General features: G+C 46.2%; 1 protein-coding gene across 2 annotated transcripts; it reads left to right on the plus strand.

Annotated features, from left to right (window-relative positions):
* The first annotated feature begins 3,210 nt into the window (after window positions 1-3,210).
* ATXN3 (ataxin 3) lies at window positions 3,211-22,007 on the plus strand. 2 transcript variants are annotated; one of them, XM_078610047.1, is made up of 12 exons: window positions 3,211-3,396; window positions 7,522-7,686; window positions 8,318-8,362; window positions 9,249-9,334; window positions 9,942-10,008; window positions 10,839-10,926; window positions 11,941-12,091; window positions 13,436-13,594; window positions 13,856-14,067; window positions 14,977-15,079; window positions 15,938-16,065; window positions 18,898-22,007. In XM_078610047.1, the coding sequence occupies exons 1-12, from the start codon at window positions 3,373-3,375 to the stop codon at window positions 19,035-19,037; spliced, it is 1,368 nt and encodes a 455-aa protein (XP_078466173.1). In that variant the 5' UTR covers window positions 3,211-3,372; the 3' UTR covers window positions 19,038-22,007. The 2 variants fall into 2 exon arrangements, with proteins under 2 accessions (XP_078466173.1, XP_078466172.1); XM_078610046.1 differs by lacking the exon at window positions 13,436-13,594 and having other exon boundaries at window positions 3,213-3,396.
* Window positions 22,008-23,223: the final 1,216 nt, after the last annotated feature.

The raw sequence follows: 23,223 nt of genomic DNA on the forward strand, positions 1-23,223 counted from the left end.
GGAGGCACAGGGTCAGAACGTTACAACAACAATCAATACAAAAGCATGATAGGAGTTCAAAGCATAGGAAAGGTAAACAAATAATTTAAAAAATCTATACGAATAAAATGCAACAATTTTATTTTATCTTACCAGGTAAAACCCACTGAGCTATTCGCTTATTTTTCAGAAGCGACCTGGCCACAAATGATAGCTCAACAAAGTGGCTTATCGTGTGGAAACTTATAGCTGCAAAATAATCTCAATAAAGTACTGTACTGTATTGGTATGTAATTCAAATTGCATTCGCTTGTTGAGTTTAACAACGGAACGAGCGAGACAAACCTGGTAAGAACGGTGAAAAGAGACCCCAAAAAAAAGAATCGATTCTGAATTTGAGTCGTTTGTGAATGCGTGTGGAAACCCTTTAAAGTACATAATTACACATTCTCATTTTACCAACAATCTGCACCACAGTTGTTCTTCACGTTATTTTCAGAGAATGGGTGGGGGAGGAGGGGGCAGTTTCACCGAAAAGACATCATCAGTGTGAGGGCCGCCACATTTGAAACCATTGTTGGGTTTTACAGTAGCACGATGATGGGTGGTGTTTTCACAATTTGTGTATTGTCGGGGACCACACTAAAGGCCACTGGGGGCTGCACTAAAGGCCACTGGGGGCCGCACTAAAGGCCACCAGGGGCCAGCCACCAGGGGCCGCACTAAAGGCCACTGTGGGCCACACTAAAGGCCACCAGGGGCCGCACACCAGGGCCGCACTAAAGGCCACCATGGGCCCCACACCACGGGCCGCACTCAAGGCCACCAGGGGCCGCACACCAGGGCCGCACTAAAGGCCACCAGGGGCCAGCCACCAGGGGCCGCACTAAAGGCCACCATGGGCCCCACACCACGGGCTGTACTCAAGGCCACCAGGGGCCGCACACCAGGGGCCACACTAAAGGCCACCAGGGGCCGCACTCAAGGCCATCAGGGGCCGCACTCAAGGCCATCAGGGGCCGCCAGTGGCCCCACCGGCCTTCCAATGAAGAACAACTGGACATGACAATACAATTGGTGTTAAGATATCCATATGGGACTTTTTTTTGCCAGTATCAAAATATATGAAAATAATAGGTGTTACCCTTTCTGGTAATAAAACAGGTGGTGTTAAGATGTTCAAACACCACGTTAGATACCTTATTAGAAGGCATCCAAGTCTGCATTAACCACACGTGCTTGTGGTAAAACACGCAAACACACATGCTCTGATAATATATGCAGTGTCTTTGAGAAAGCCATTGGCCTATTTTATTGCCAAAAAAGGGTAAAACATCCTGTTATTACTTTGATATTGGCATAGACATACATACTTAAACTAGATTAGAAGCTTTCGTGACGGTGTTAGACCAGAGGACACCGTTTTGAGACTTGGCTCAAAAGAAAGCTGTCTTTGGTGTAGACCAATCAGTTTCAAAGACAATGCATATATTGTCAGAGTATGTTTTTTGTTTGCATTCTGACCACAAGTATTGTAGTTAATGCAGACACAATTCTTTGTAAAAGGTTTCAGTTTGGTGTTTTAACATCTTAACACCTGTTTTGTTGGCAGAAATAAAATATTAAAAAATACTGTTTTTTTTTAAAACACGCTTTAATGAAATGTACTGTCCGAGCTGCCCCTGCCCCCTGCCCCCTTCCCCCATCGCCCCTCCCCTCCTTCCACATCCCCCGCCCCTCGGCGTGGCTCCCCGAGGCTTGCCGTGACGTAAGGGACCGTGGTGATTTACAGGCAACGTGAGTTGAGCGTGGACAATTAGCCCCGTAAACGTGGACAATTAGAGCCGTAAAAAAGATCGTTTAAAATATATATATTTAATTTTCAATGATAGAATATAGTATTGTCATCAGTATGACATACTTGTACCAAGTTTGCAGTCGATACGACATTGGGAAGACGGTTGAAATTGAGTTACAAGATTTGAGGATACAACAAAGAGAGAGTTAAATAAAATCGTGTAAAATGTTTTAAAATATATATTTTTAATGTTTAATGATATAATATAGTCTTGTCATCAGTATGACATACCTATACCAAGTTTGCAGTCGATACGACATTGGGAAGGCGGTTGAAATTGAGTTACAATATTTTTTGAAGATACGACAACAGACGGAGTTAGTTAAATAAAAAGTGTAGTAAAAAGGGTAAAACCTATTCTCATTTCGATTTAAAGCTTTCGTGAGTGCAGGTATTCATCTTCTTGGTTCTTTCGGTAAAGTCACTTAGAAGGAAAGTAATAAAATAATAAAAATAAAACATAATAAAATAATTCTCACGACGTTTCGGCCACAACCCAAGCAGCCGTCCTCAGGTGAAGAATGAAACACCACCAAGCTTGGAGCGTATATTTAAGCTGGGTTGGAGGGGGGGAGGTGGGAAGAAGAGCGCCTTGACAAAATAATTAGTATATGCTAAATTCCTCTTGATATGCAAATTATTTTGTCAAGGCGCTCTTCTTCCCACCTCCCCCCCTCCAACCCAGCTTAAATATACGCTCCAAGCTTGGTGGTGTTTCATTCTTCACCTGAGGACGGCTGCTTGCGTTGTGGCCGAAACGTCGTGAGAATTATTTTATTATGTTTTATTTTTATTATTTTATTACTTCCCTTCTACGTGACTTTACCGAAAGAACCAAGAAGACCTATTCTCATATTTTGGTACTGGCAAAGGAGGTCCCATGATGAAAACAGGATGTGTTAAGATGTTCAAACGCCAAATAGAAGCGTTTTGCAAGGCATCAAGTCTGCATTAACCACACAAAATACTTGTGGTGGACATGCGAACAATAGACGCATTGTCTTTGAAACTGATTGGTCTACACCAGAGACAGCCTTCTTTATGCAACAGATATATATAAAGGTAAGCAATATATATAAAGGTAAGCAATAGATTTGAAGGTAAGCAATATATATAAAGGTATGCAATAGATTTCAAGATATGCAATAGATTTCAAGGTATGCAATAGATATAAAAGCAATAGATATAAAGGTAAGCAATAGATATAAAGATATGCAATAGATATAAAGGTATAAGATAGATATTACGATATGCAATAGAAATAAACAAAACACTGAACACCTCTAACGCCTAGGTAGGGAGCAGTGTGTTGGGAGGCTGTCCTCACCCAACATGGAGGCTGTCCTCACGCAACATGGAGGCTGTCCTCATCCAACATGGCCACCGGGGTGTCGATGACGTTGCCGGTGGCGGCGGGGGAAGAGGAAGAAGGCCCCGCGAGTCGGGAGGCGAACTGGCTGCGGTGAAGCCGATGGTGGGAGTCGGAGAAGGAGGAAGAAGAAGAGGAGACGAAGGAGGAGGGGGGGTGAGGCGACATGGACGCGATCTTTCACGAGAAGGTGCGACTGTTGGGTGGGAATTTAAAACAATTTTTGTTTTGGGCCCCCACCACCCACCACCACCATGGTAATTCGCGGGGCCGAACCCCGCCAAAGCGGCCTCCTCACACCCTCCTCCTCACTGCCGCGAAACAGCGAACATTGCGGCGGGAAAGGCAGCCGAGGTAGAAGAGGAGGAGGATGATGAGGAAGGGCGGTGAGGGAGGGAGACCCGGTTCGCTTCCCGGCCTCACCTCACCTCGCCTCGGTTCGTTTCCCTCCCAAGTCTCACGAGAAACTCCTTCCAGAGTGAGAGACTTGGAACCTGCTGTGGGTAGCACCACATTGTTGTCGCCACTGTGTGTGTATTTTGTTATATAAACACGGTGTAGCCTGTGGGCAGGTGATGTTAGCGAACACCTATTGATGGTCGGCACTGTGGGGCACACGAGGGGGTTGGTGGCCACCACCGACCCCGATGGAGATTTCCTCTCCCCAATTCTGCCGGTCATGGACATTAAATCTGACCTATATCGATCTCATTAATAGCGATGTACACATCTCATCGTGCGAGAGATGGGTTTGCGTTAATTGGCTGTGATAATCGTCTTAATTTGGCACGTTTTTTTTATATTTCTTGCGAAACTTGTGACGCTTGCGGTCTTTGTATGTTGTGTTGTTTGTGTTTGAGAGATAATGCCCCGTGTGTCGTTTGTTATGTGTCACTCCACCTGTGTTGCGTGCTTATTTTGTGGGTTATTTTGTGGGTTGTGTAAACGTCTGTGTTGTGTTGAGCTACGAAGCCGGTGACACGAATTCGATTCCCGTCCACGACCACCAACAACCCAGTGACGATGATCTGAACCGGTCCTGGGCCTCCTCCTAGGTAGACTCAGCCTCGAATGAGCACATGGTACGATGCGTAAAACGTCGCCACTGGGGGAGACAAAGGCGGCCGGGCGTGGTGGTGGCCACCCACCCCCTCGTGTGCCACAGTGCCGGCCTTCATAGGTGCTCGCCAACAGCACTTGCCCCAACAATTTGTTACAAGTTTATACGTGGGGGGGGGGGGGGTCTTTGTCTGATGTTTGTGGCGTTTTTGTGTTGTGTGTTTATGGATTTTGTGATGTACTTGTGACGTTTTGTACATTATTGATGTTTGGCGGTTACAAACTGTGTGATGTCTTTGTGTTACATAATGTTTGTGATGTCTGTGTGTAATGTGTGTTGTATGACGTTTGTGTGCTGTTTTATATTGTGTGATGTGAGTGTTATGTAATGTTTGTTTATTGTGCGTGTGATCTTTGTGTATTGTGTTGTCTTTTGTGTGATGGATGGGTGTGGGGAGGGGTTAAATTGTGTCAGCTGGGAGAGAGTTCCTCTTGCTTTGTCGACAATTTCCAGTGTCCTCCCTCAGCTCTTTAAACGGTTGTGTTAAATGATGCTTGCACGTCATAGACTGTAATGAAAATGCGAATTAGTTGCTATGTATAGTAACTTGTTTATTTATTTTGCGAAGCTTCATTAAAGGCAGGCAAGTTCTATGAAGGGAATATGTAACAACACCACATTACATTCCACGAGTGTGCACACACACTTCCATGACTATGTTTGGTAATTTATTCTCGCCCGTGACAATAATGTAATTAGTCAGCAATTTGAAGTACAGTTCGTAATTTTATTTACGTAATGGTGAGGTTTACAGTAAAACGACACGTAAGTTTGTGTTTGTGCTGTATTTTAAGGGTGGTGGCATAAAGTGTGTGTACTTGCACTTCGTTAAAGTTGTCTGGCCAGCGTGGAAGAGTAGACCAAATACCATTCTAGGAGGGGCTCTCTAGAGCTCCCTGGAGTGGATTCCCTTCTGTAAGCAGTGGCACGAGAAAGTAATAGTAGGGCCGCAGCTTTGTATCGTGTTTTAATTATTAAAATGGTATTGAGACCGAAAGAGAAACACACATGCAGGTTAAAAGGGCTTCATTGGGATTTCATATAACAAGTCAGCGGGCTTTGGGCAGGACACGTCTCTAGAAAGGATGAGTTGAGGACTGATGGTCGAGACTAATGACAGAGTGGCAGCCAGAGAAGAAAACACGACCGAGAGGACATCCACTGTGGATCGTGCCGAGGTGCTCCGTAGGATGTAACATTTCCGGACAGTGAGACATGGTAACGTCGTGGGAACTCGTTCATCAAGCAGTGGATTGATCACGGCTGATTAGGTGTTAAAAAAAGAAACCCCACATTGTAATGAAAGCCTGCAGTGTTTAATTCAGGTCACCTTGCATAATAGAGTTATTGGTTCATTAAGTTGTCATGCTGAGTTACCAGTGAAGAAAATTGGTTGATTGTTGTCTGACATCTGGTTCTTGTCATGGGCGCTTCCTCATTGCACTTTGAGCCTGATCCTCCTGTTGAACTGAAACCAGGAAATGAAAAAAACCCCCAATGTTTTCCCCTGACACAATTTATTATATTCCACTAATTTGTTACACACGCACATGTACATCCCTTTGTCAATACTGCTGACCAGTTCACCCAGCATGCATGCAGTCTCATCACATCTCAGAAGCTCAGGTGGGTGGAGACTGGATAGTAATTGTTTGGGTAACGCGTTGTAATTGAACGTTTAAGCTGTGAGGCTGCGTAGCGAGATGTTAACTACCTCGCTTGGTATACAGGAGGTTGTGGGTTCAATCCTGACCCTGACGCCTGTATATTTGGACCTGAATTAAACCTAGTTTTGTATTTTTTTTCCCTCCACATTTAGAAACGTGCATTTAGAGTATTTGGCTGCTATAAATTTCCACGTGATATGCCACTTCGTTGAGCTATCATTTGTGATAGCCAGGTCGCTTCTGAAAAGAGCTATATTGCTCAGTGGGTCTAACCTGGTAAAATAAAACAAAAACTTTAGTTTATAGTTTACTACAGTCCTGAAATTGCTTGTGCACACCCCTGTTGGCAGAATGGTCTCCACTAAAAGAAGCGCTACATTGGTATTTGGCCTATTCTTCCACACACTGCAGACGTCTTGGAAGGAGTGGGAGTACCCACACTTTACCCCACCAGACACCACCTGCCGATCACCATTTGTGGAGTTCTCGATGTTATACTACTTGGTATGAGAAACTTGTCCATTGTTTCAATTGCCACACCTAGAGATTTAACGAGTGACCCCTGGATTGCACATAACTTGAAATATTTGGATTTTTAACTCTAGTATGCTCACCATTACACTGTTAACCATTAACCAGATGAGCCGTCAACTGTTCTGGTAAGGGAGAACTCTGAATATCACATACCTCACGAGGCTGACAATACAGTGGGTGTTGAAATCAAGTTGGATACAGACGAGTAAAAGTGCCTTCCTGATTTTCATTGTTTTTCATTCCAATCGGATTGTCTGTTTGGCAATTCGCATGTCTGGGAAATGCACACGCTTCTGGTCAAGCTGTGACTTGCCCAACTATTAATTAAATCCTTACGCACGAGAAATAGTCTAAAGTGTGAGAGATCAATTATTTTCTTGTTGAAACCCACAAGTGTGTTGGAATAGCTTAGACCAGGTTTGTTGCACTGTTTGTGAGAGCTCGTGGTACTTTTGCATTGCAACTCCCAAATTACCAAAATTGGATTGATGTTTTTTCAAGTATTCCTGGAAAAAAGAGACCCTTGGTCTTCATGGGCTCTTATTTGGTCACAAATAAAAGTTATCCATCCATATTTACGAATAATAATACGTCATTCTCAACCCTTGATAATCCACAGCCGAATGATGCCTCGCCAATTCAGTCAATGTGGGTCGGTGACGAGGGGAGTGATGAGGACAGATTTATATTTCAATTCGCTGCTGGTGTTAGTGACCAGAAATGGAACTCCGATTGCCAGGTTCATAACAGTGCTGAGTTCAGAGCAACCCCCCCCACCGCCATCACATATTATTAGACATGATCAATATACTACTGGATGACAGCCTCCCTATGCTATCGTCATCCCTCATGGTCCCTGTAATATAACAATCCCCTAAGTACTTACATATGAGCTGAATTCAGGAGCTCATGTGCTGCAGGTACTATCGATACATCACTGTACAATGCGTGCCCTGACATCCTGCCACTTTTCCCTCGTATCTGTGGTTTCCAGCAAGAGGGCTCGCTGTGTGCCCAGCACTGCCTCAACTCACTGCTGCAGGGCCCTTACTTCACCGCTGTGGACCTGTCCACGCTTGCCGTGCAGCTGGATGAGGCTGAGCGCCTGCGCATGGCCGAAGGGGGAATCACGTCGCAGGAGTACCAGCGTTTCATGGAGGTAGGGAGTTGCCGGGTGATGCCAGCGTTGCCGCATTCCTAGTGATGTGGTGTTTAATAACCATGAAACAATTTATTCCATGGGTCCGTGATTTTATTTAACAATTTTGAATTTTGTTCTTCTATTTTTACTCTGCTAAGTTACAGCGGCACGCGAATGACATCGCCAAATTGATGCTGTATTAAACGTGTGGAAGCAATGTCACTAAAGTGCCACGGGGGGATGCCTGATTGTGTCCTTAAAGTCGATGTTGTCATTAATGAAGCTTCCAATTTCTGTTAGACAGCCCGGGTCACACAGACTAGTTACGTTTACAAGATAAGAGCTGTGTAATTTGTTTTAGATTGTACCTTTCATTGTTTTGGCATGATGTCCTACATTTCGCGATGCAGTAAAACCGAAAACACATTGGAAGCACAACCGCAAAAATCTACATAGTAATAACATAAGAGATGTTTGTTTTTTGGGTTGCATCCTCGTATAAATTACATTTAAACATGTTTTTATTATGTACTTTTGTTGAACTTCTTTTGCACGTTACATAGCTAACCGTGCTGATCACAATTGAATTGATTGAATTAAATGTTTAATTATTGCCTGTGTAACGTGTTTCCTTTTTTCGATCATGCAGCAACCGTCAGGAAACATGGACGACAGTGGTTTTTTTTCCATACAGGTGAGACTTAAGACAATTAAAGACAAATCCAGTTAATTACAAAAACAGTGGGCGGCAGCGATGGCGCATTGTTTAGCTCATTGCGCAAAATGAACCGAGTGACCAGAGTATAAATCTTGGCCACAGCTACCGTCAGTGGCGAGTGATGTCCAAAACGATTCTGGGTCCCCTCTTGACCAACCTGCACTGAGCAGCATGGTGAAATATGGTCATACAACCTCCATGACTAACACAGCATGGGGAGGCCTTCATCTAGCAGTTGAATGGCAAAATTATTCAAATTATTTCTATGCAGTGGTTATTTATAGCCTTTGACAAAATCACCTGGAATATGCACCCCGATCTCGTAAGAACGCAGACGGTAAGCTGGCTTGACGCTGGATTGTGCTTGGATGGGTGGTCAGCACGCAGGTCTTGTCGACTGCTGTGGGGCTACGTTGTGGAATGAAGAGGGTAGTGCAGCAATATCTATTGTATTGACTATGCTACAATGACTGGTTCCCACCTCCACCAACGTCTGTTCAAATAACCCCCATGGCCTGCATGGTGTGGCAAGGCCCTCAACCAGCAGTGGATTGACAAAGGGGTTGCACATGTACCACAATAGTATACTGGTGCTGTCGTATATTGTTCTTAGAGTACATGTTGGCGTGTGTGACAGTGGTTATATACTCATTGAATGCCCCTTTTGCTCCATTCGCTGAGTCGCTTCAGGTCTCAAGTCGTTGAGTCACGTTAGGGAGACTCCCACTGCTGGATCCTCACCTTGCCTCCTTTCTCACCCACCCACTTGACTCTCCCTGCCTCAGCACTCACCGCCTTCCCGTCCTTGTCGCGATGCCATTTGCCCGTAACGCGCGTGTAATTGCCGCTGTCATCGCTGCAGGTGATTAACAGCGCTCTCGGAGTATGGGGGCTGGAAATGGCGCCCGTGAATGCACGGCACTTCCAGCGGTCGCACATCGAATTGCTGTGAGTCTTCCTGCTCCTGAGCGAATCGCCCGTGCCCATCATGTGCCACCGGATGCAGTCATGGGCAGCTGGTGATGGGTGCTGTGAACAGCAAAGCTGAAAAGTGAACATAAAGAAGATCTGGGAGATGGAGTTAGGAGTAGGATTATGGGCAGTGGGAGGTCTAGTATTTGTGGCTGGTTGGATAATATCAGTTGCTTGTTGGTTACAGCCTGTGGGAGGTGTGGTGCTAGTTGTTGGTTTGATAGCTGTTTAGGGGTAGTGCTATTCTTTGCTTGGCTAATTAGAATTTCTATGTGTAGGAGGGCAAGTACTCATAGTAGGTTAGCTCACTGGTTATGGTTAGGACTAGTTCAAATAGCTGGTTATATAGTTGGTTAGCGTTAACATCAGTGGGAGCAATAGTACTTGTGGTCATTTGCCTATTTCATTGGGGCTAGGGATAGAGACTGTGTGGTTGACGAGTGTGTGCCACTCCAAACTTTTTGCCCCCTCCTCCTGATTGCGATGTATGGCCTTTTAGCACATTTAACACGAACCTTTACAGTGTCTGTTTAGTGTTTATGGTGTTTGCAGCTCTGTCATGTTTTTGTCTTGTGTCTTGCAGGAAGGAAATGGCATTCATCTGCAATTACAAGGAGCACTGGCTCACGGTCCGGAAGCTGGGAAACCAGGTAATGTGCACTTATAACCTGACATTAAAGCATTGGGTGTCATAATGACCTGCCTGCTTGTAACTTTAAAGTCTCTTTTTATCATTAACGAGGCCTCAATCTTGCATCTGTTAGCCCAGGACACACAACCTCGGTACAGTTCTACAGAATGAGCCATTTAATTTTAGGGTTGGGTTCAGGGTATTTGGCTGCTATAAATTTCCACGTGATTAGCCACTTGGTTGAAATATAATTTGTAGCCAGGTCGCTTCTGAAAAAGAGCTATAGAGCTCAGCGGTCTTACCTGGTAAAAAAAAACTAGTTTTTAGTTTATCAAGGCAACCAAATATTTAGAAACGCAGTCACATGAGAGCTATGCAATCATTTACAACAGCACAGCCGCGTGCAGGAGCACAACCGGTTGCATAAATTGTAACCGCACACAGAAGCACAATCAGGTGCAGCAGTGCAACCGCATATAGCCACACATCCACGTATAGCCAATTCCTTTAAGCCATCTGTTCTCAACCCGTGGGGTGTGAAAACCTTTGAGGGGTGCCAAGTATGCGAAATCGATACCATGCAAGAGAAAGTTTGAATTTGCACTGAAAATATCAGGGCTACGTTGCGACGACAAAACACATTTATACACAACGTGTGACATGCCTTAAAACCGAGAGCGGGGATAGGGGGAGTGTGGGAACCCGTGGTCTTGATTGGGGGAATACTACGTCAAACAGGTTGAGAACCTCTGCGTTAAGCGCACACTGTGAGATACGTTGTTACTGCTGTAGCGAGAAGACCAAAGTGTTGACCAATGCTTGGTGCCCCGTGCCCTTCTCTGCCGACAGTGGTTCAACATGAACTCGCTGCTGTCGGGCCCTGAGCTGATCTCCGACACCTACCTATCGCTGTTCTTGGCCCAGCTGCAACAGGAGGGTGAGGGCGTGCATAATGCAGTAAAACTCCCCTTATTTGTATTGATGTGGGGAGTGTTATTGGCCGATCCTATTATTCGTGCTTGTCTGTGAAAGTAATTCCAAATATTCATACGGTTACCAATGGTTAAATGCAGTGAATTTCCTGCTATATTCAGGTGACTCTTTTTATATAAACACTTCCAGGAGACCCCTTTTCGGTGACTTATGTTACCATGAGTATAAACAGAGATAATATAAAGATTCCATGGGCGGAGAACAGGAAGCAGCTGTGCAAGGTGCCCATGTTGCACAGGTCAGAGCGATGAGTTTGGTGCTGTTGAGGTCCTGGGTTTGGATCCAGGAACCCGCCTATCATTAAACTGAGTTCTCAAGTGTAGCAAGTCTATGGTCTCATTCCGGTCACCAATGATTGCACGAAAAAAGGATCATGTTAAAATAGGTTCTCACTTAATCCAGCTAAATTCCAGTTGCTTTGTCATGTGACAAACATTACTCGCTACAGCAGGGCAGGTGGGAATGTACTTCCCCCTACTCTGGACCAGAGGAGTTGTGGAAGGATCTCAGAGGTAGCTCTGATAGCTGCTCATGTGAGCTGTTCTCTAGCACGTAGGGTTGCACTGCTGTGCGAGAGATTCAGTTCGATAGTTCATCTCGTGACACGATTCCGACAGCACGGTGGTGACATAACTGAAAAAAAGTACAAGAAAATTGTTCGTGGCTTGCAAGTTTCACAGAATCTGAACACATGGGCCACCTATTTAGGCCTCTTAGCAGCAGTAATGTCATGATTTATGGTTCTGAACTGTGCATCTACAGACTGGCTTAATTTAGAGCACCACGTCATGCACAAAGGGTTGCACTTCTCTGCTATGAGATTGAAATGGATACTTTCGTCTCATGACGTGACACCAGTAGCGCGATCGAGATAAAATTGTGGGAAAGCATAATTCAAGTGACTACATGCACAAACGACTGCTTCGTCTGCGTTACGCGCGTGCGTGTACGAGCGCAGGCTATGCGATATTCGCGGTGCGCGGATCCTTCCCGGAGTGCGAGGCGGACCAACTGCTGCGGCTCATGCCGGCCGTGCAGAACGAGCGGCCCCGGCTGCTGAGCGAGCTGGCGGCGTCTGGGAGCGGCAGGAGGGCGGCGGAGTCGCACAGGCAAATTCACAGCGGCAAAGCGAAATGAGATCACACACAGCAAAAGCTAAATGTGACTGCATTCGGTCAGCCACACAAACTGCGCGTAGAAATGTAGTCGCGTATGGCGGTCACAACCGGGTGCAGAAATGCAACCGTATGCAGAATTGCAACGGGTATGCAACAACGCAATAGTGTTGCTGCAACACACTGTTAACATCTCGCCACCGGGGCACCACGGTGATGAGATGTTCGCTACCTCACCTCGTATACATCAGGTCCTGGGTCGATCCCGACCCTGACGCCTGGATATTTAGAGTTTGCATGTTCTCTCTGTGGTCGCGTGGATTTTTCTACGGGTCCTCCGGTTTTTCCCTCCACATTTAGAAACATGCATTTAGATTATTTGGCTGATATAAATTTCCACAACATAAGCCACTTCGTTGAACTATCATTTATCGCCAGGTCGATTCTGAAAAAGTGCTATAGAGCAGTGGACCTTACTTACCTGGTAAAAAAAAAAGTTTTTACTTTATCAAGGCAACCAAATATTTAGCAACTCAGTCACATGAGAGCTATGCAATCATTTACAACAGCACAGCCGCATGCAGCAGCACAACCGGTTGCATAAATTGAAACTGCACGCAGAAGCACAATCAGGTGCAGCAGCACAACTGCATATAGCCACACATTCACGTAGAGCAAATGCGTCAGCACAAAGATATGCAGCTGCATAGGCAACGCAACCACATTCCACAGTCCAATGCGTGCAGCAATGACACTGGATGCAGGAAAGCAAGCAGGTTTACAGGTATTGGGAAGGCAGAGTGAATTGCTGAACGAACATTTATTGGGGGGGGTGGAAAGTTCTCCCCATAATATGTTGTGTTCGGTATATTAATTTCGTCATGATAAATAATTATTAACTGTTACAAAATTTATCTCTTTCAATCGGTATAACTGCCCAAAGCCGTGATAGAGAAATCTAGTGGGGTGGCTGACAAGAAATAAGAACATTGGATGTGTCTTAATTGTGCTAATGTAAGTGGATTTTAATTTATCGCTTAATAAGTGGTGCTGGTGGCAAAAAGCGGGCTGGTGGGGTGGGGAACCTGTCCTGCATATTATAAATTCTCACCGTCGTTGGGCCAAGCGGTGAGTCATGGTTATTGTCAATCCCACGCACGCATCGGCATTTAATGAGCGCAGCTGCAAAGGAATGGAAACACTTCTCCTGCCGTTCGCTCGTTAATAACGGCACGATCAATATCGAGAGCCGTTTGATTCCAGTGCCAGAGTTGGGAGGGCAACCCCATGGGTGGAGTTTGAACGTTTTCTTCCGCATTAAATTATCCCGGCTGCCAGGTGGGGCTTTGGCCCGGCGGGAAGAGGAGCTGGTCTGAGCATCACACCACACATAATGCGACTGCTCGGAACCCTGGGGTTGGTGGATCGCCCAAGGAGGGGCGAAGCGTCTCGGCAAGGAGACACAAAAAGCACGAAAATGCAAAAACAGGAAATAAAGTGAGCTCGTATTGTTTATCTTTGTGCCTCCAGGAAAAGGGTGTCTTCATTCTATCTTGCTTGTCCTTTTACACAATCCTCTCCGGTGTCTGCTTCCCAGGGACCAGCTGTCTGGGGAGAGCTCTCAACAGCGCCTCCTGTCGTGCCTTTACCGAGCTCCTAAGCAGCGACGCCCTCACTTTTATCCCCACGCATGTGGACCCGCGTTTCCCCGAATGACTCCGCGTGTCATTTCCGTCGTGTGTCGTGGGGGGAGTGCAGCGATCTGGAGCAGGCGATGGCCGACAGCCAGGCGCACCCGGGCGGGCCGTCGGGGGCGGTCGAGTCGGAGAGCACGGAGGAGCGCGAGAATCTGCGCCGGGCGCTGGAGATGAGCCAGCAGCAGATGGACGAGGAGGACGAGCAGGCGGACCTGCGCCGCGCCATCCAGCTCAGCATGCAGGGCGCCTCGCGCCACCACGCGCTGCTGCCAGGCACGTCCCCGGGAAGAAGCGCGAAGGCGCCGTAATAATTCACCACCGGGCGTATATTTTTTCTTCCGTCTGCGATTTATCGAAGTGTCACATTTGTGGTTGCATGTCAATTCAAGAATTGATAATTTGTTATCAATTTTGTACCGTCTTGTTTCGTGTCAGCTGTTTTGTATGTTATGGATTGTTCTGTGTCGTTTGTTCCATTTGCCTAAATCTTTCTTTGTCATATCATTTGTATCGATCATAGATAATTGCTTTTAGCAAACGGGATACTAATCAATCGATGGATCGTTATTTGCATGCTGCGAACTATTAATACGGGTAAGCAGAAGCCATTTATCCAACGTCAAGACTCGTCCTAATCTATTGGGATGTTTAGCCAGTTATTATGTTTACTGTATTTTGTTTCGTGTGGGAGGAAACCAGAGGATTCAGAGGAAGCTCGCCACACATACGAGGTGATAACTCTTAAAAGCTCTCCACAGATGGGTTCACAACCAACTTGCTGTCCCGCCATCTTGTGTGTTTTGGAGATTTTACAAAGCTTGCATCCTTAAAACCCGATTACAGGCGTGTGCCACCACCCCCAGATAACGAGTCGTTAGTGGGCACACGCGGTACGGTTTATTAAAAATGCAATGATTTGCCTCCCTTCTAGGTCATGATTTATTGTGGTGAGATGAGCACCCCTGGTGGCTGCTGAGGTCACGCAAACCAAGTACTTAAGAGTTTAACAGGTCCCTAGCCCGTGATTTAACCAGAAGTGCCCTGTTGTCCCTGCTCATTGTGTAATGGAGGCTTGTGAACGACTGCGAAGGCCCATGTCCAGCTGAGAAGGAGACCGTTGCTGGATTGAAACGGTGTGAAATGGTGCTGGATTGTAATGGTGTGCTTCGTGATCATCCTCAGACCCCAGGGCAGAGGGGGTCCCGCCAAGGCCAGCCCCGTTAGCCGAGCCAGAGGCCCTTGATGCTGAGGAGCTGCGTAGGAAGCGCCAGATGTTCTTCGAAAAGTACGAGTCACTGTGCACGCTTTGGCCTTCACCACTGACCTACTTCCTACCACTGTCGTCTAAAACAAAAATAATATGAAAATTTGTGCATATGCATGGGTTCTGTACACTTCCCAACATGCGTTTTTGTCTTTGGAAGTTCTTCTTTAGAAATAATGATGTTACGTTTTAAGCCACTCAACGATGTGATGACTCGTCATCTCTCAATTTGGCCGGTTTTCTTTAGGGTAATTCCTTAATAGGAACACAACTATATCTTAAAGTTTTGTTCACATTAGATCATCTTAATGAGAGTTATTGTGTCCGCCTGTTTTAGATGCAGACAGAGCAAGTTAATGCATTAATCCAACTTTAGTCAGACAGCAACCAGTGTTGCATCCTGCGCTGTACCACTGGTTGTCAGCCATTGATAGCCTGTTAAGCGAGCAGCATTGTTCTGTTTAGTTTTTTTACTATCAATTTATTTCCGGTTACGTTCCAGTTGTGCTATTGGCATCACATCATTATACGAAATGGAACTGAAATATTTACCTCGGAGCCAGAATAAGGCAAAAAACATGAAAAAAACAAGTGTGACGCAACGGGTCTGTTTGTGCGGCCCTTGGCGACGGGTCTGAGACCATCAACGACGTTTTTTGTGTAGATGGTATTGTTGAGGCAGCACGCATTCTGGAAGCATTACCTGATAAGCGCCGTTTAGTTAAACCAGCAGGGGGGGGTGGTGGCAAGGGACTGAACCTTTTTCATTCGGTGATTTTACACGAGCGTATTGTAAACGCTCCAGCGTGCGACTGGACTGTTTCATTCGTTGGATTCCCACTTCCCCCCCCCGCGTCCTCTTGTGCTGCACTCTATCAGGCAGCAGCAACAGCAGCAAAAGGAGGAATCGGAGGGATCGATGACTCCGGATCTGTGTGCCGAGGGCAGCCTTGCCTCTTCGTCATCACCCGAAGAGGAGCCTCGTGCTCCGCAGCACGGCAAGCCAGGTACGGGTGATGCCAGCATGGCCACCTGATACCCCCTGCCCACCTGCTCATCTGCCTGCCCATCTGTCTACTCACCCGTCTACCCGTCCGACCGCTTGCCCCTCCGCGTGCTCATGTGCAGCATCGCTCCCCGCGCCTCCCTCTCCGCTGTCCCGTTTCGATCGTTTCATCTCGAGTGTCTGCTTTGCAGGAGCGTGCGCACAAACAACTGGAAAACTATCGTAGGACTTGTGTGTAGGCGGCTGTTCTCTTCGGCGTGAGTAGAAACCCCCATGCCACATCTCCCTTGCATTTGTGGTGTTGCGCTTTCTGCTGCACGAAGAAGCCGGCTTCATTTCTGGCTACTCACTCGCTCGTTGGCGTGTTTATTTGTTTGTTGTTTATTTTTCATTAGAAAAATTCTGTTTTGCATTAGAAGCTTAAACAGAACGCCCTGTAATGGTTTGTCGAATATTCTGTTAAAGTTAATTTTGACGCTTCCAATAATACAGCGAATTGTGTGTATTGAGAGTTGACTAGGAGCTTTTCATGTATTGTCTTTGTTTGGACGTGGAAATCACAGAGGTTGAATCTTGAATTGTGATCAGAAATTATGCACTTCACCAGATAATAGGTTACTGGTGGATCGTTCTATATTTTTGTACGTACATAATTCAGGCTCTGTATGCCTTTCCACCATCAATGATAACAACTGTGTCCAATACCTCCTGAATACAGAGACATCTCTGCATGCATTATTATTGAGTCACAACAGGGCATCACCTTGAATACAGCTAGGCATGGAATGATCAAGATGGGAAACAATGTAAATTCTGGAATAATCTTTTTTTGACACGCTTTGATTTGTTTTGTTCCATTAGCCTTAAGGATAACGTTTGCTTTTAATTTGCATAAAATTCGCACACATCCTAAATAATTTATTCTTATGCGGACACCGTGCTGCATGTATCACGAGCACAGGAGTCGGTTTTAATCGATGCATTCTTACGTATATATCTATACAGCGTACGTTTAAATAAAATGAATACAGTTGAAATATTTTTTTCCTACAAAAGAAAAAGGGCGCTGGCTCAGAGGGGAGGTCTGTGAATGGGGGTCTCTCTTGCCGCAATCGACATAAAAGCGTGCGGAGCTCCAGCCTTGAATCGGGCGCAGGTGGAAGGCCGGAAGCACAGACAGCGGGAGGTGTTTAATGGGATCGGAGGTGCAATTCGTTGGTAACTACGGTCACGGTGCAGCTCGGTGTGTATTGAAATCCATACAATCTGTCAGCTCGTTTGCAGACCTTTGTACATGCACGAACGTGAGATATCCATTTGATGCCATTGATCTGATGTGTTTGTATTATGCGTGTAATCTAACCGGTGACTTTCTCTCCCTGTAAATATGCTTTCTAACAAAAATAATATATAAATGCACCTGCTGATGCGTGTATGTGTGCGTGTGTCATATCTGCATTGCATATACATGATGTGATTAACACAGAGGACATGAATGTGGGGCACTTATTAGGGCCACCCTGATGAAAGCCTTTTTTTGTGAAATGTATAATTTTTCTTTCTCTGCACGATGAACATTGTACCCTCACTAAAAATAGCACACTGCCAAGTGCGCACAACCACGGCACTGTGTACGCAGGAATAATCACAATTTAAATATTAATGAGTATTGGCCATTTTAATTCTAATTGATTTCCAAGGCCACTTACTTAAAATGTAAATTTTTAGTTTGGTGATCCGTGGTAAAAATGTTTCCCCCGTAACTATCGCGACCACGTTACTGTAATGTCCGCCTCTGAGTGTCACTAATTATCGTTTGCTATTTATACAATTTTTGTACAGCCTGGCAGTACCCACAAGCAATGACTGTTAGGTTTATTCTCTAGATGCCCACCAGGTTGGGGAACGACATTTTTTTTTGGAAGGTTGCCCCGTCACTGATAGGCCTCTTATCTCTACAAAAGAGTGTGTGACTCTTCTTTGCTCAGTTTATTTTTTTATTTGGCTGAGCAGAGGCTGCCGGTGTGTTAATCATCTCTTGTGTTTATTTACTTCCCTGTCTGTTATGTTTAATAGGGCTTGTCCCCTATGGTAGGCCCTAGGGTCTGGCAGATCACTGTGGTTTGTGCCAACTGTTTGGGAACTAAACGCCACATGTCCTCTTGTCCTGCGTAGTGGGGCCTTGCCATCGGTCACATGACAGGCCTGGTAGGAGCGTCACGCATGCAAGGCGGCCCGTTCCTCGGTCAGGGGTCCACCCCCAATGCCTGTGGTGGTCTTGTCTGGCATGAGCCCCCGATGTTGTCGGTGGTCCAGTTGGGTGGCACAGCTGCAGTATGGCCCTTCGGTCACTGTGAGTTGAAAGCAGCTTCTCGGGCAGGCTGGACCGGTGGGAGTCAGAGGAGGCGATGGCCGAAGTTGCTCCTGTACCCTCAGGCCTGTGGCCCAGGAGAAATCTGGCAGCGACGTCCTGACAGTCTAGAGCCCTGGCTATTGTCTGAGGAGACCTGCTGATACTGACCCCTGAGCCCAGGAGTGAGGCAGTGGTCTGGGGAGCCTGGTCGGTGGTACCTAACAGTTCTTTCTTGTGGTTGCTGCAAAAATCCATCTTTACAGAAGTACTAAATATTGTATTATTGTGTGTGTGTGTATATTAAAAAAAATCATATTGTACGTTGCTGGCGTTTGTCGTTTTCACCCAGAGTTGTGTCCATCTTTGCAAATTGGCCCCGGGTCAAAAGAGCGCACGTGTGTGTGCCCAATGTGACCTGCCCCCATCATCCCCCCCCACCGCTGCTGTCGAGTGTTGGCACGTTTTGCCATCTCTCCGCAGTGGACCAGATGACAGAGGAGGAGATGCTGGCGGTGGCTCTCCGGCTGTCGCTAGAGGCACGCACGAGCAACGGTGGCGATGACAGCAATGGGGGCGGCGGTGGTGGTGGCGGCGGCGGCAGTGTTCCCCCTGTGCACTGACCTATGACAGTGCCGCTTGGCCAGGTGCAGACCAACCCCTGCACTGCCCACACCGGTATTCACTTGCCAAACGGCGCCTACCCCCCACCCCTACCCCCCGACATTTTCCCGTGTTCTGTCCTCTCTGCGTGGGGATTGGGATCACCCCCTGTTGGGCAGTGTTGCGATTCAATGCAAAGTCTGGTCACGTAAGCGACGACGATGTCTTGTGAGTGTTACATGGGAACCCTGTGTTGCTATTTTTGATGGAACAAGAATAATCGGACTGGAGAAACATCCAGAGGTGTTTATACGAGTAAGTGTCCATTACTCGCCTGCACATAACAAAAAAATACATAATGTGTAAACTGTACCGAGTGTTTATAACGAATGTCATCTCGTTTTTGGATGTTAATGTTATCCAAGAGGGGTTTCTTTGACCAGCTGTGAATATCGGCAGTGGTGAGCAGATTACCTGCGAATGCCAAGCTGTCTTATTTTATTTTCCTCTTTTGTAACTTATATAGTTGGGTGCGGGGTGAGGGTGCTCAGCAGTTATGCTGTGTTAAGAGTGAGCGGGCAAGTGCAATTTAGCGAAGCAGCGCCATCATTACAGGTTACTTCTCTCTAGTCCAGTGTTTGCCAGCCTACTACCGCTAAATGTTCCCACATACACCACGGCCCCTCAGTATGGTCGATGTTCTAAGATGTAATATGAATAGCACATTATTTTCCATAGTCCTTGCTGTGCTTACATCGGGCAGTTCTGTATGCCTTTTTTATTTCCATTCTTTGGACTCTTTGCACTCTTTGCAAAGATTTTATTCCATTACTTTGTCACCAAGTTAGAAACTTGCTTTAATTTGCCTCTTGCGAAGGTGTTTTGACTGCTGGTTGTTGCACGAGGGAGCTCCGAGTCTCGTTGCTGGCTTAATTTGCCATTAAAACAAAAAACACTTAACTACGGCTTAATATTGATACTGCACCTCCCACGCAGTAAATCTTTGAGGTGGCCTGTAGCAGTCTAGCAAATGGGGGGGTACCCCCTTGACATCTATCCCTGTGCGGCACCATGTGAATGCAGCCTGTAATTGGCCTGCCAGTAGAGGGCAATGTGTCTTTTTCACAAGAAAGTAATTTGCAAATAGTTTCGTAAATTTTTTTTTTAAATTGCACACATGGCCTACTGCATTTTTTAATCACGAAGTAGAGCTCTACACTTCCACTGTTAAGCTGAAGGTGCATAATTAATGGTTAATATAGCCAGAATATTAAACAGGGCGGCTCTTTGGGCTCAATCCGCGAACGTCTGCAACAAGGGGAAAACGCGCTGTCGCTGGGCCGTTGTGTTTCGTATAATTTTTTGCACCAACCTAAATTTGGAATCTAAAGCCTAAAATAAGTTCCAAGAACAGATTATATTTCTAACTTATTTATGTGTAACACGCCTTCCACAATAAGTGTTTTTAAGTGCGAGCATCGTTTGAGAGCACGGGGAATGTTTCGTCAAACTGCAGTCACTTCTGAACCCAGCAAATGTGTAATTGTCAAAAACTACATGCAAAATAGTGTGACAAAGACCAAAATAAATAACCAAGGTAATGGGAGGTGCTATCAACATAATAAAATATACGAAAATCCTTTCACATTTACCAATATAAATCCAAAATAGAAGAGAATAAAATTTACTTTTGGCATAATGCCATTTTATACATAAAAGTCTGTCTCAAGAGTATTATAGAGGGTCCTCGTGGAATGTTTGGCCAATTCTGTTCATGTTTGGCATGCGGGAGGAAATCAAGAGTACCCAGAGAACACCTACCCTGTACAGAGGTAACACTCAAAGCTCTGTACAGATAGACGTATTAATCTATTGCTGTACTGCCATCTGGCCATCTCGCAGGTCAAGCCTACAACACCTGGTATTCTCAAGCAGTCTCCCAATTATTAACCGTTCTCATTCCAGCTTAGCTTGTGATATGACAGGATCAGCTTGTGAGATTCGATGAGATTTGATTGGAGGCATTTACAGGAGGAGCCTGTTGCCCTTCGACGATCCCCATTGTTGGTGCTGCCCACATCAGGGCGTTTGAGATGCTACTCATGTCCTGAGGGGAAAGCCTGGCTGGGGAAGGGCGGCAAGGCAAGTTGATAGTTGGTGTGTTGTGAGGGTCTCGTGTCCCCGTGCGACCTCGCCAAGCGAGACCCGGTGTTTTCTTTCCCAAGGATAATCTGTTCCATTCCATTATCTCTCTCTCCACTCAGTTGTGTTCGTCGCCTTTCCAGCTCTTGGACCAAACTTCCATATTTTGTTTCCAAATTTTTTTTTTGCTAATTGCTGCGCACCTATCAGGGGTGTTTAGCCGTAATTTTCCCCACTCCACATTCCAGGGAGTGTTGGTGCCGCTTTGAATGTCGGCAAGGTCTGCGCGAGTCTCTGCCGCAGATGAATGTGAAGCGTGTGCGGTTTCCTCGAGTGTAGAGAATACTCCGTTGTGTGTGACCCAGCGAAGTAATGGAGGCAACCGGCAGCGCTGAGAGACGGCAACTATTTTACACTGTAAGGTCCGACCACGCGGACTGCGTAATCGGCTCACCTGAACAGGTTGTGCGTGGACTGCGTTATCGGCTCACCTGAGCAGGTCGTGAAACCGATGCGCACGCTGCTACTGGAAATCGCTGTTGACCCACGCAAACCGTCCAGCCAGCTGTGGTTCTGTCAGCAGTTTTATTTATCGGTTATTTTCTGGGTCTTGCCTGAACCATTGCGTCCGCATGGCTGGAAGGGCCTCCTTCGGTGTTAGAATTATTGAGGGACCTTTCCGTTTGTAATAATTTTTGTTTTATTCCGTTTGATTTTGACGTCTTGTCGTACAAATGGGCTCAGTGCTTTAAATCGGTGTGGTGTTTTTACTTTACAATTCGGCTCAGCTGTGCTGTGCATGATTGTGTTGAAATGTCTCAGCAATAAATAAAATACTCAAAACCCTGGCCTGGTTGATACAACCGAAAGTGAGCACTTGGCGCAGTGGGTGTGTGTGAAAGTCAGAATTGGGGAGACAAAGGTGGCCAGAATTGTGCGGAGTGCTGCTGCCCACATCTTCCCATCTTGTGCTGCACCGCTGGCATTAAAAGGTGCTCGCAAATCGCATTTTCTCTGACTGCCTAGAAGGCTAAACAGTAGGTGTGTAATGAGTCAAGGATTAAAATCCATTCCAATGGTCATGACAATCCATAGAGTGTCATATCAGTTATGTTGATGGTTTACGAAAGTTATTTGCAAAAGTTACCATTGAGCTCATGGAATTAAACAGACCAAACTAGACAACAAATGAGAAGAATGACACCACAAAGAATGGATTCTTCCACCGGATTGTGGCAATTGATGTAATGGCGGTTTCAGGTATTGGGCGTGAATCCTCAGAAGCCTGTACAGGAATCTCTGCGACCAGCCGAGAATGTTTTGCGTGTGCGTGTACAGACGTCTGCACGTGTGTCGGTGATGGTACAGTATCTCGGGTGGTGCGGTTTTGTCAGGGACCCTCATCAATAATGCATCGCCTCAGGGCGCAGCGGTAAGCGCTCCTTGCTGAGTGCCGCGCTAAATGGAGGCGCCCTCGCTGTTCCCGAGTGTGCCGCTCCCTCCATCTCGCTCGGATGTGCTAAAAAAAAAACTGGCCACCAGGAAAAAGTTTATAAGATGAAAATGAGAATACTCGGCTGATTTTGACGGTTGTGTTGTATAGCTTTTGGGGCCATCCATTTAGTACGTATGCATGGAGCGGGGTTTAACCCAAATGCATACGCTTGCGTATGGGGGGGGGGGACTACTGACAATGTGCGTACGCATAGGAAACGGGGGGGTGAAGCCTCGATAATAATTTGTCTACATTGGCCTTCAAATTAGATAGTCCGGCGGTGGACTACCTGTTTGCTTAAACACTTTAATATTATTAATCCTTGATCGTTTCTGCGTGAATTAAATATCGACCGTTCTATAGGATTCGGGGGGGGGGGGGGGTGCGTCAAGCATGTGTACGCAGGCGAGGGGGGGGTAAAAAGTACCCGTGCGTACAGGGAGGGGGGAGGGGTCAAGTTGACAGATTTTTGCGTCCGTACTAAATGGATGGCCCCCTTTCGATGTTTTTGATGTGTGCCATGTTTGGCGTGATGTCTGGAGCGAAACATTGGAGATCTTGAAAGCACA

Source organism: Lampetra planeri, chromosome 33 (assembly GCF_965212315.1).
Source record: "Lampetra planeri chromosome 33, kcLamPlan1.2.h2, whole genome shotgun sequence".
NCBI lineage: Eukaryota > Metazoa > Chordata > Hyperoartia > Petromyzontiformes > Petromyzontidae > Lampetra > Lampetra planeri.

Excerpts from the sequence above, each read along its gene's own strand:
- ATXN3 (XM_078610047.1), top strand. The coding sequence starts at position 3,373 with ATGGACGCGATCTTTCACGAGAAG. Across the intron at positions 7,687-8,317 it reads AGTACCAGCGTTTCATGGAG|CAACCGTCAGGAAACATGGA; the intron begins GTAGGGAGTTGC and ends TCGATCATGCAG. Across the intron at positions 13,595-13,855 it reads ATGCAAAAACAGGAAATAAA|CGATCTGGAGCAGGCGATGG; the intron begins GTGAGCTCGTAT and ends GGGGGAGTGCAG.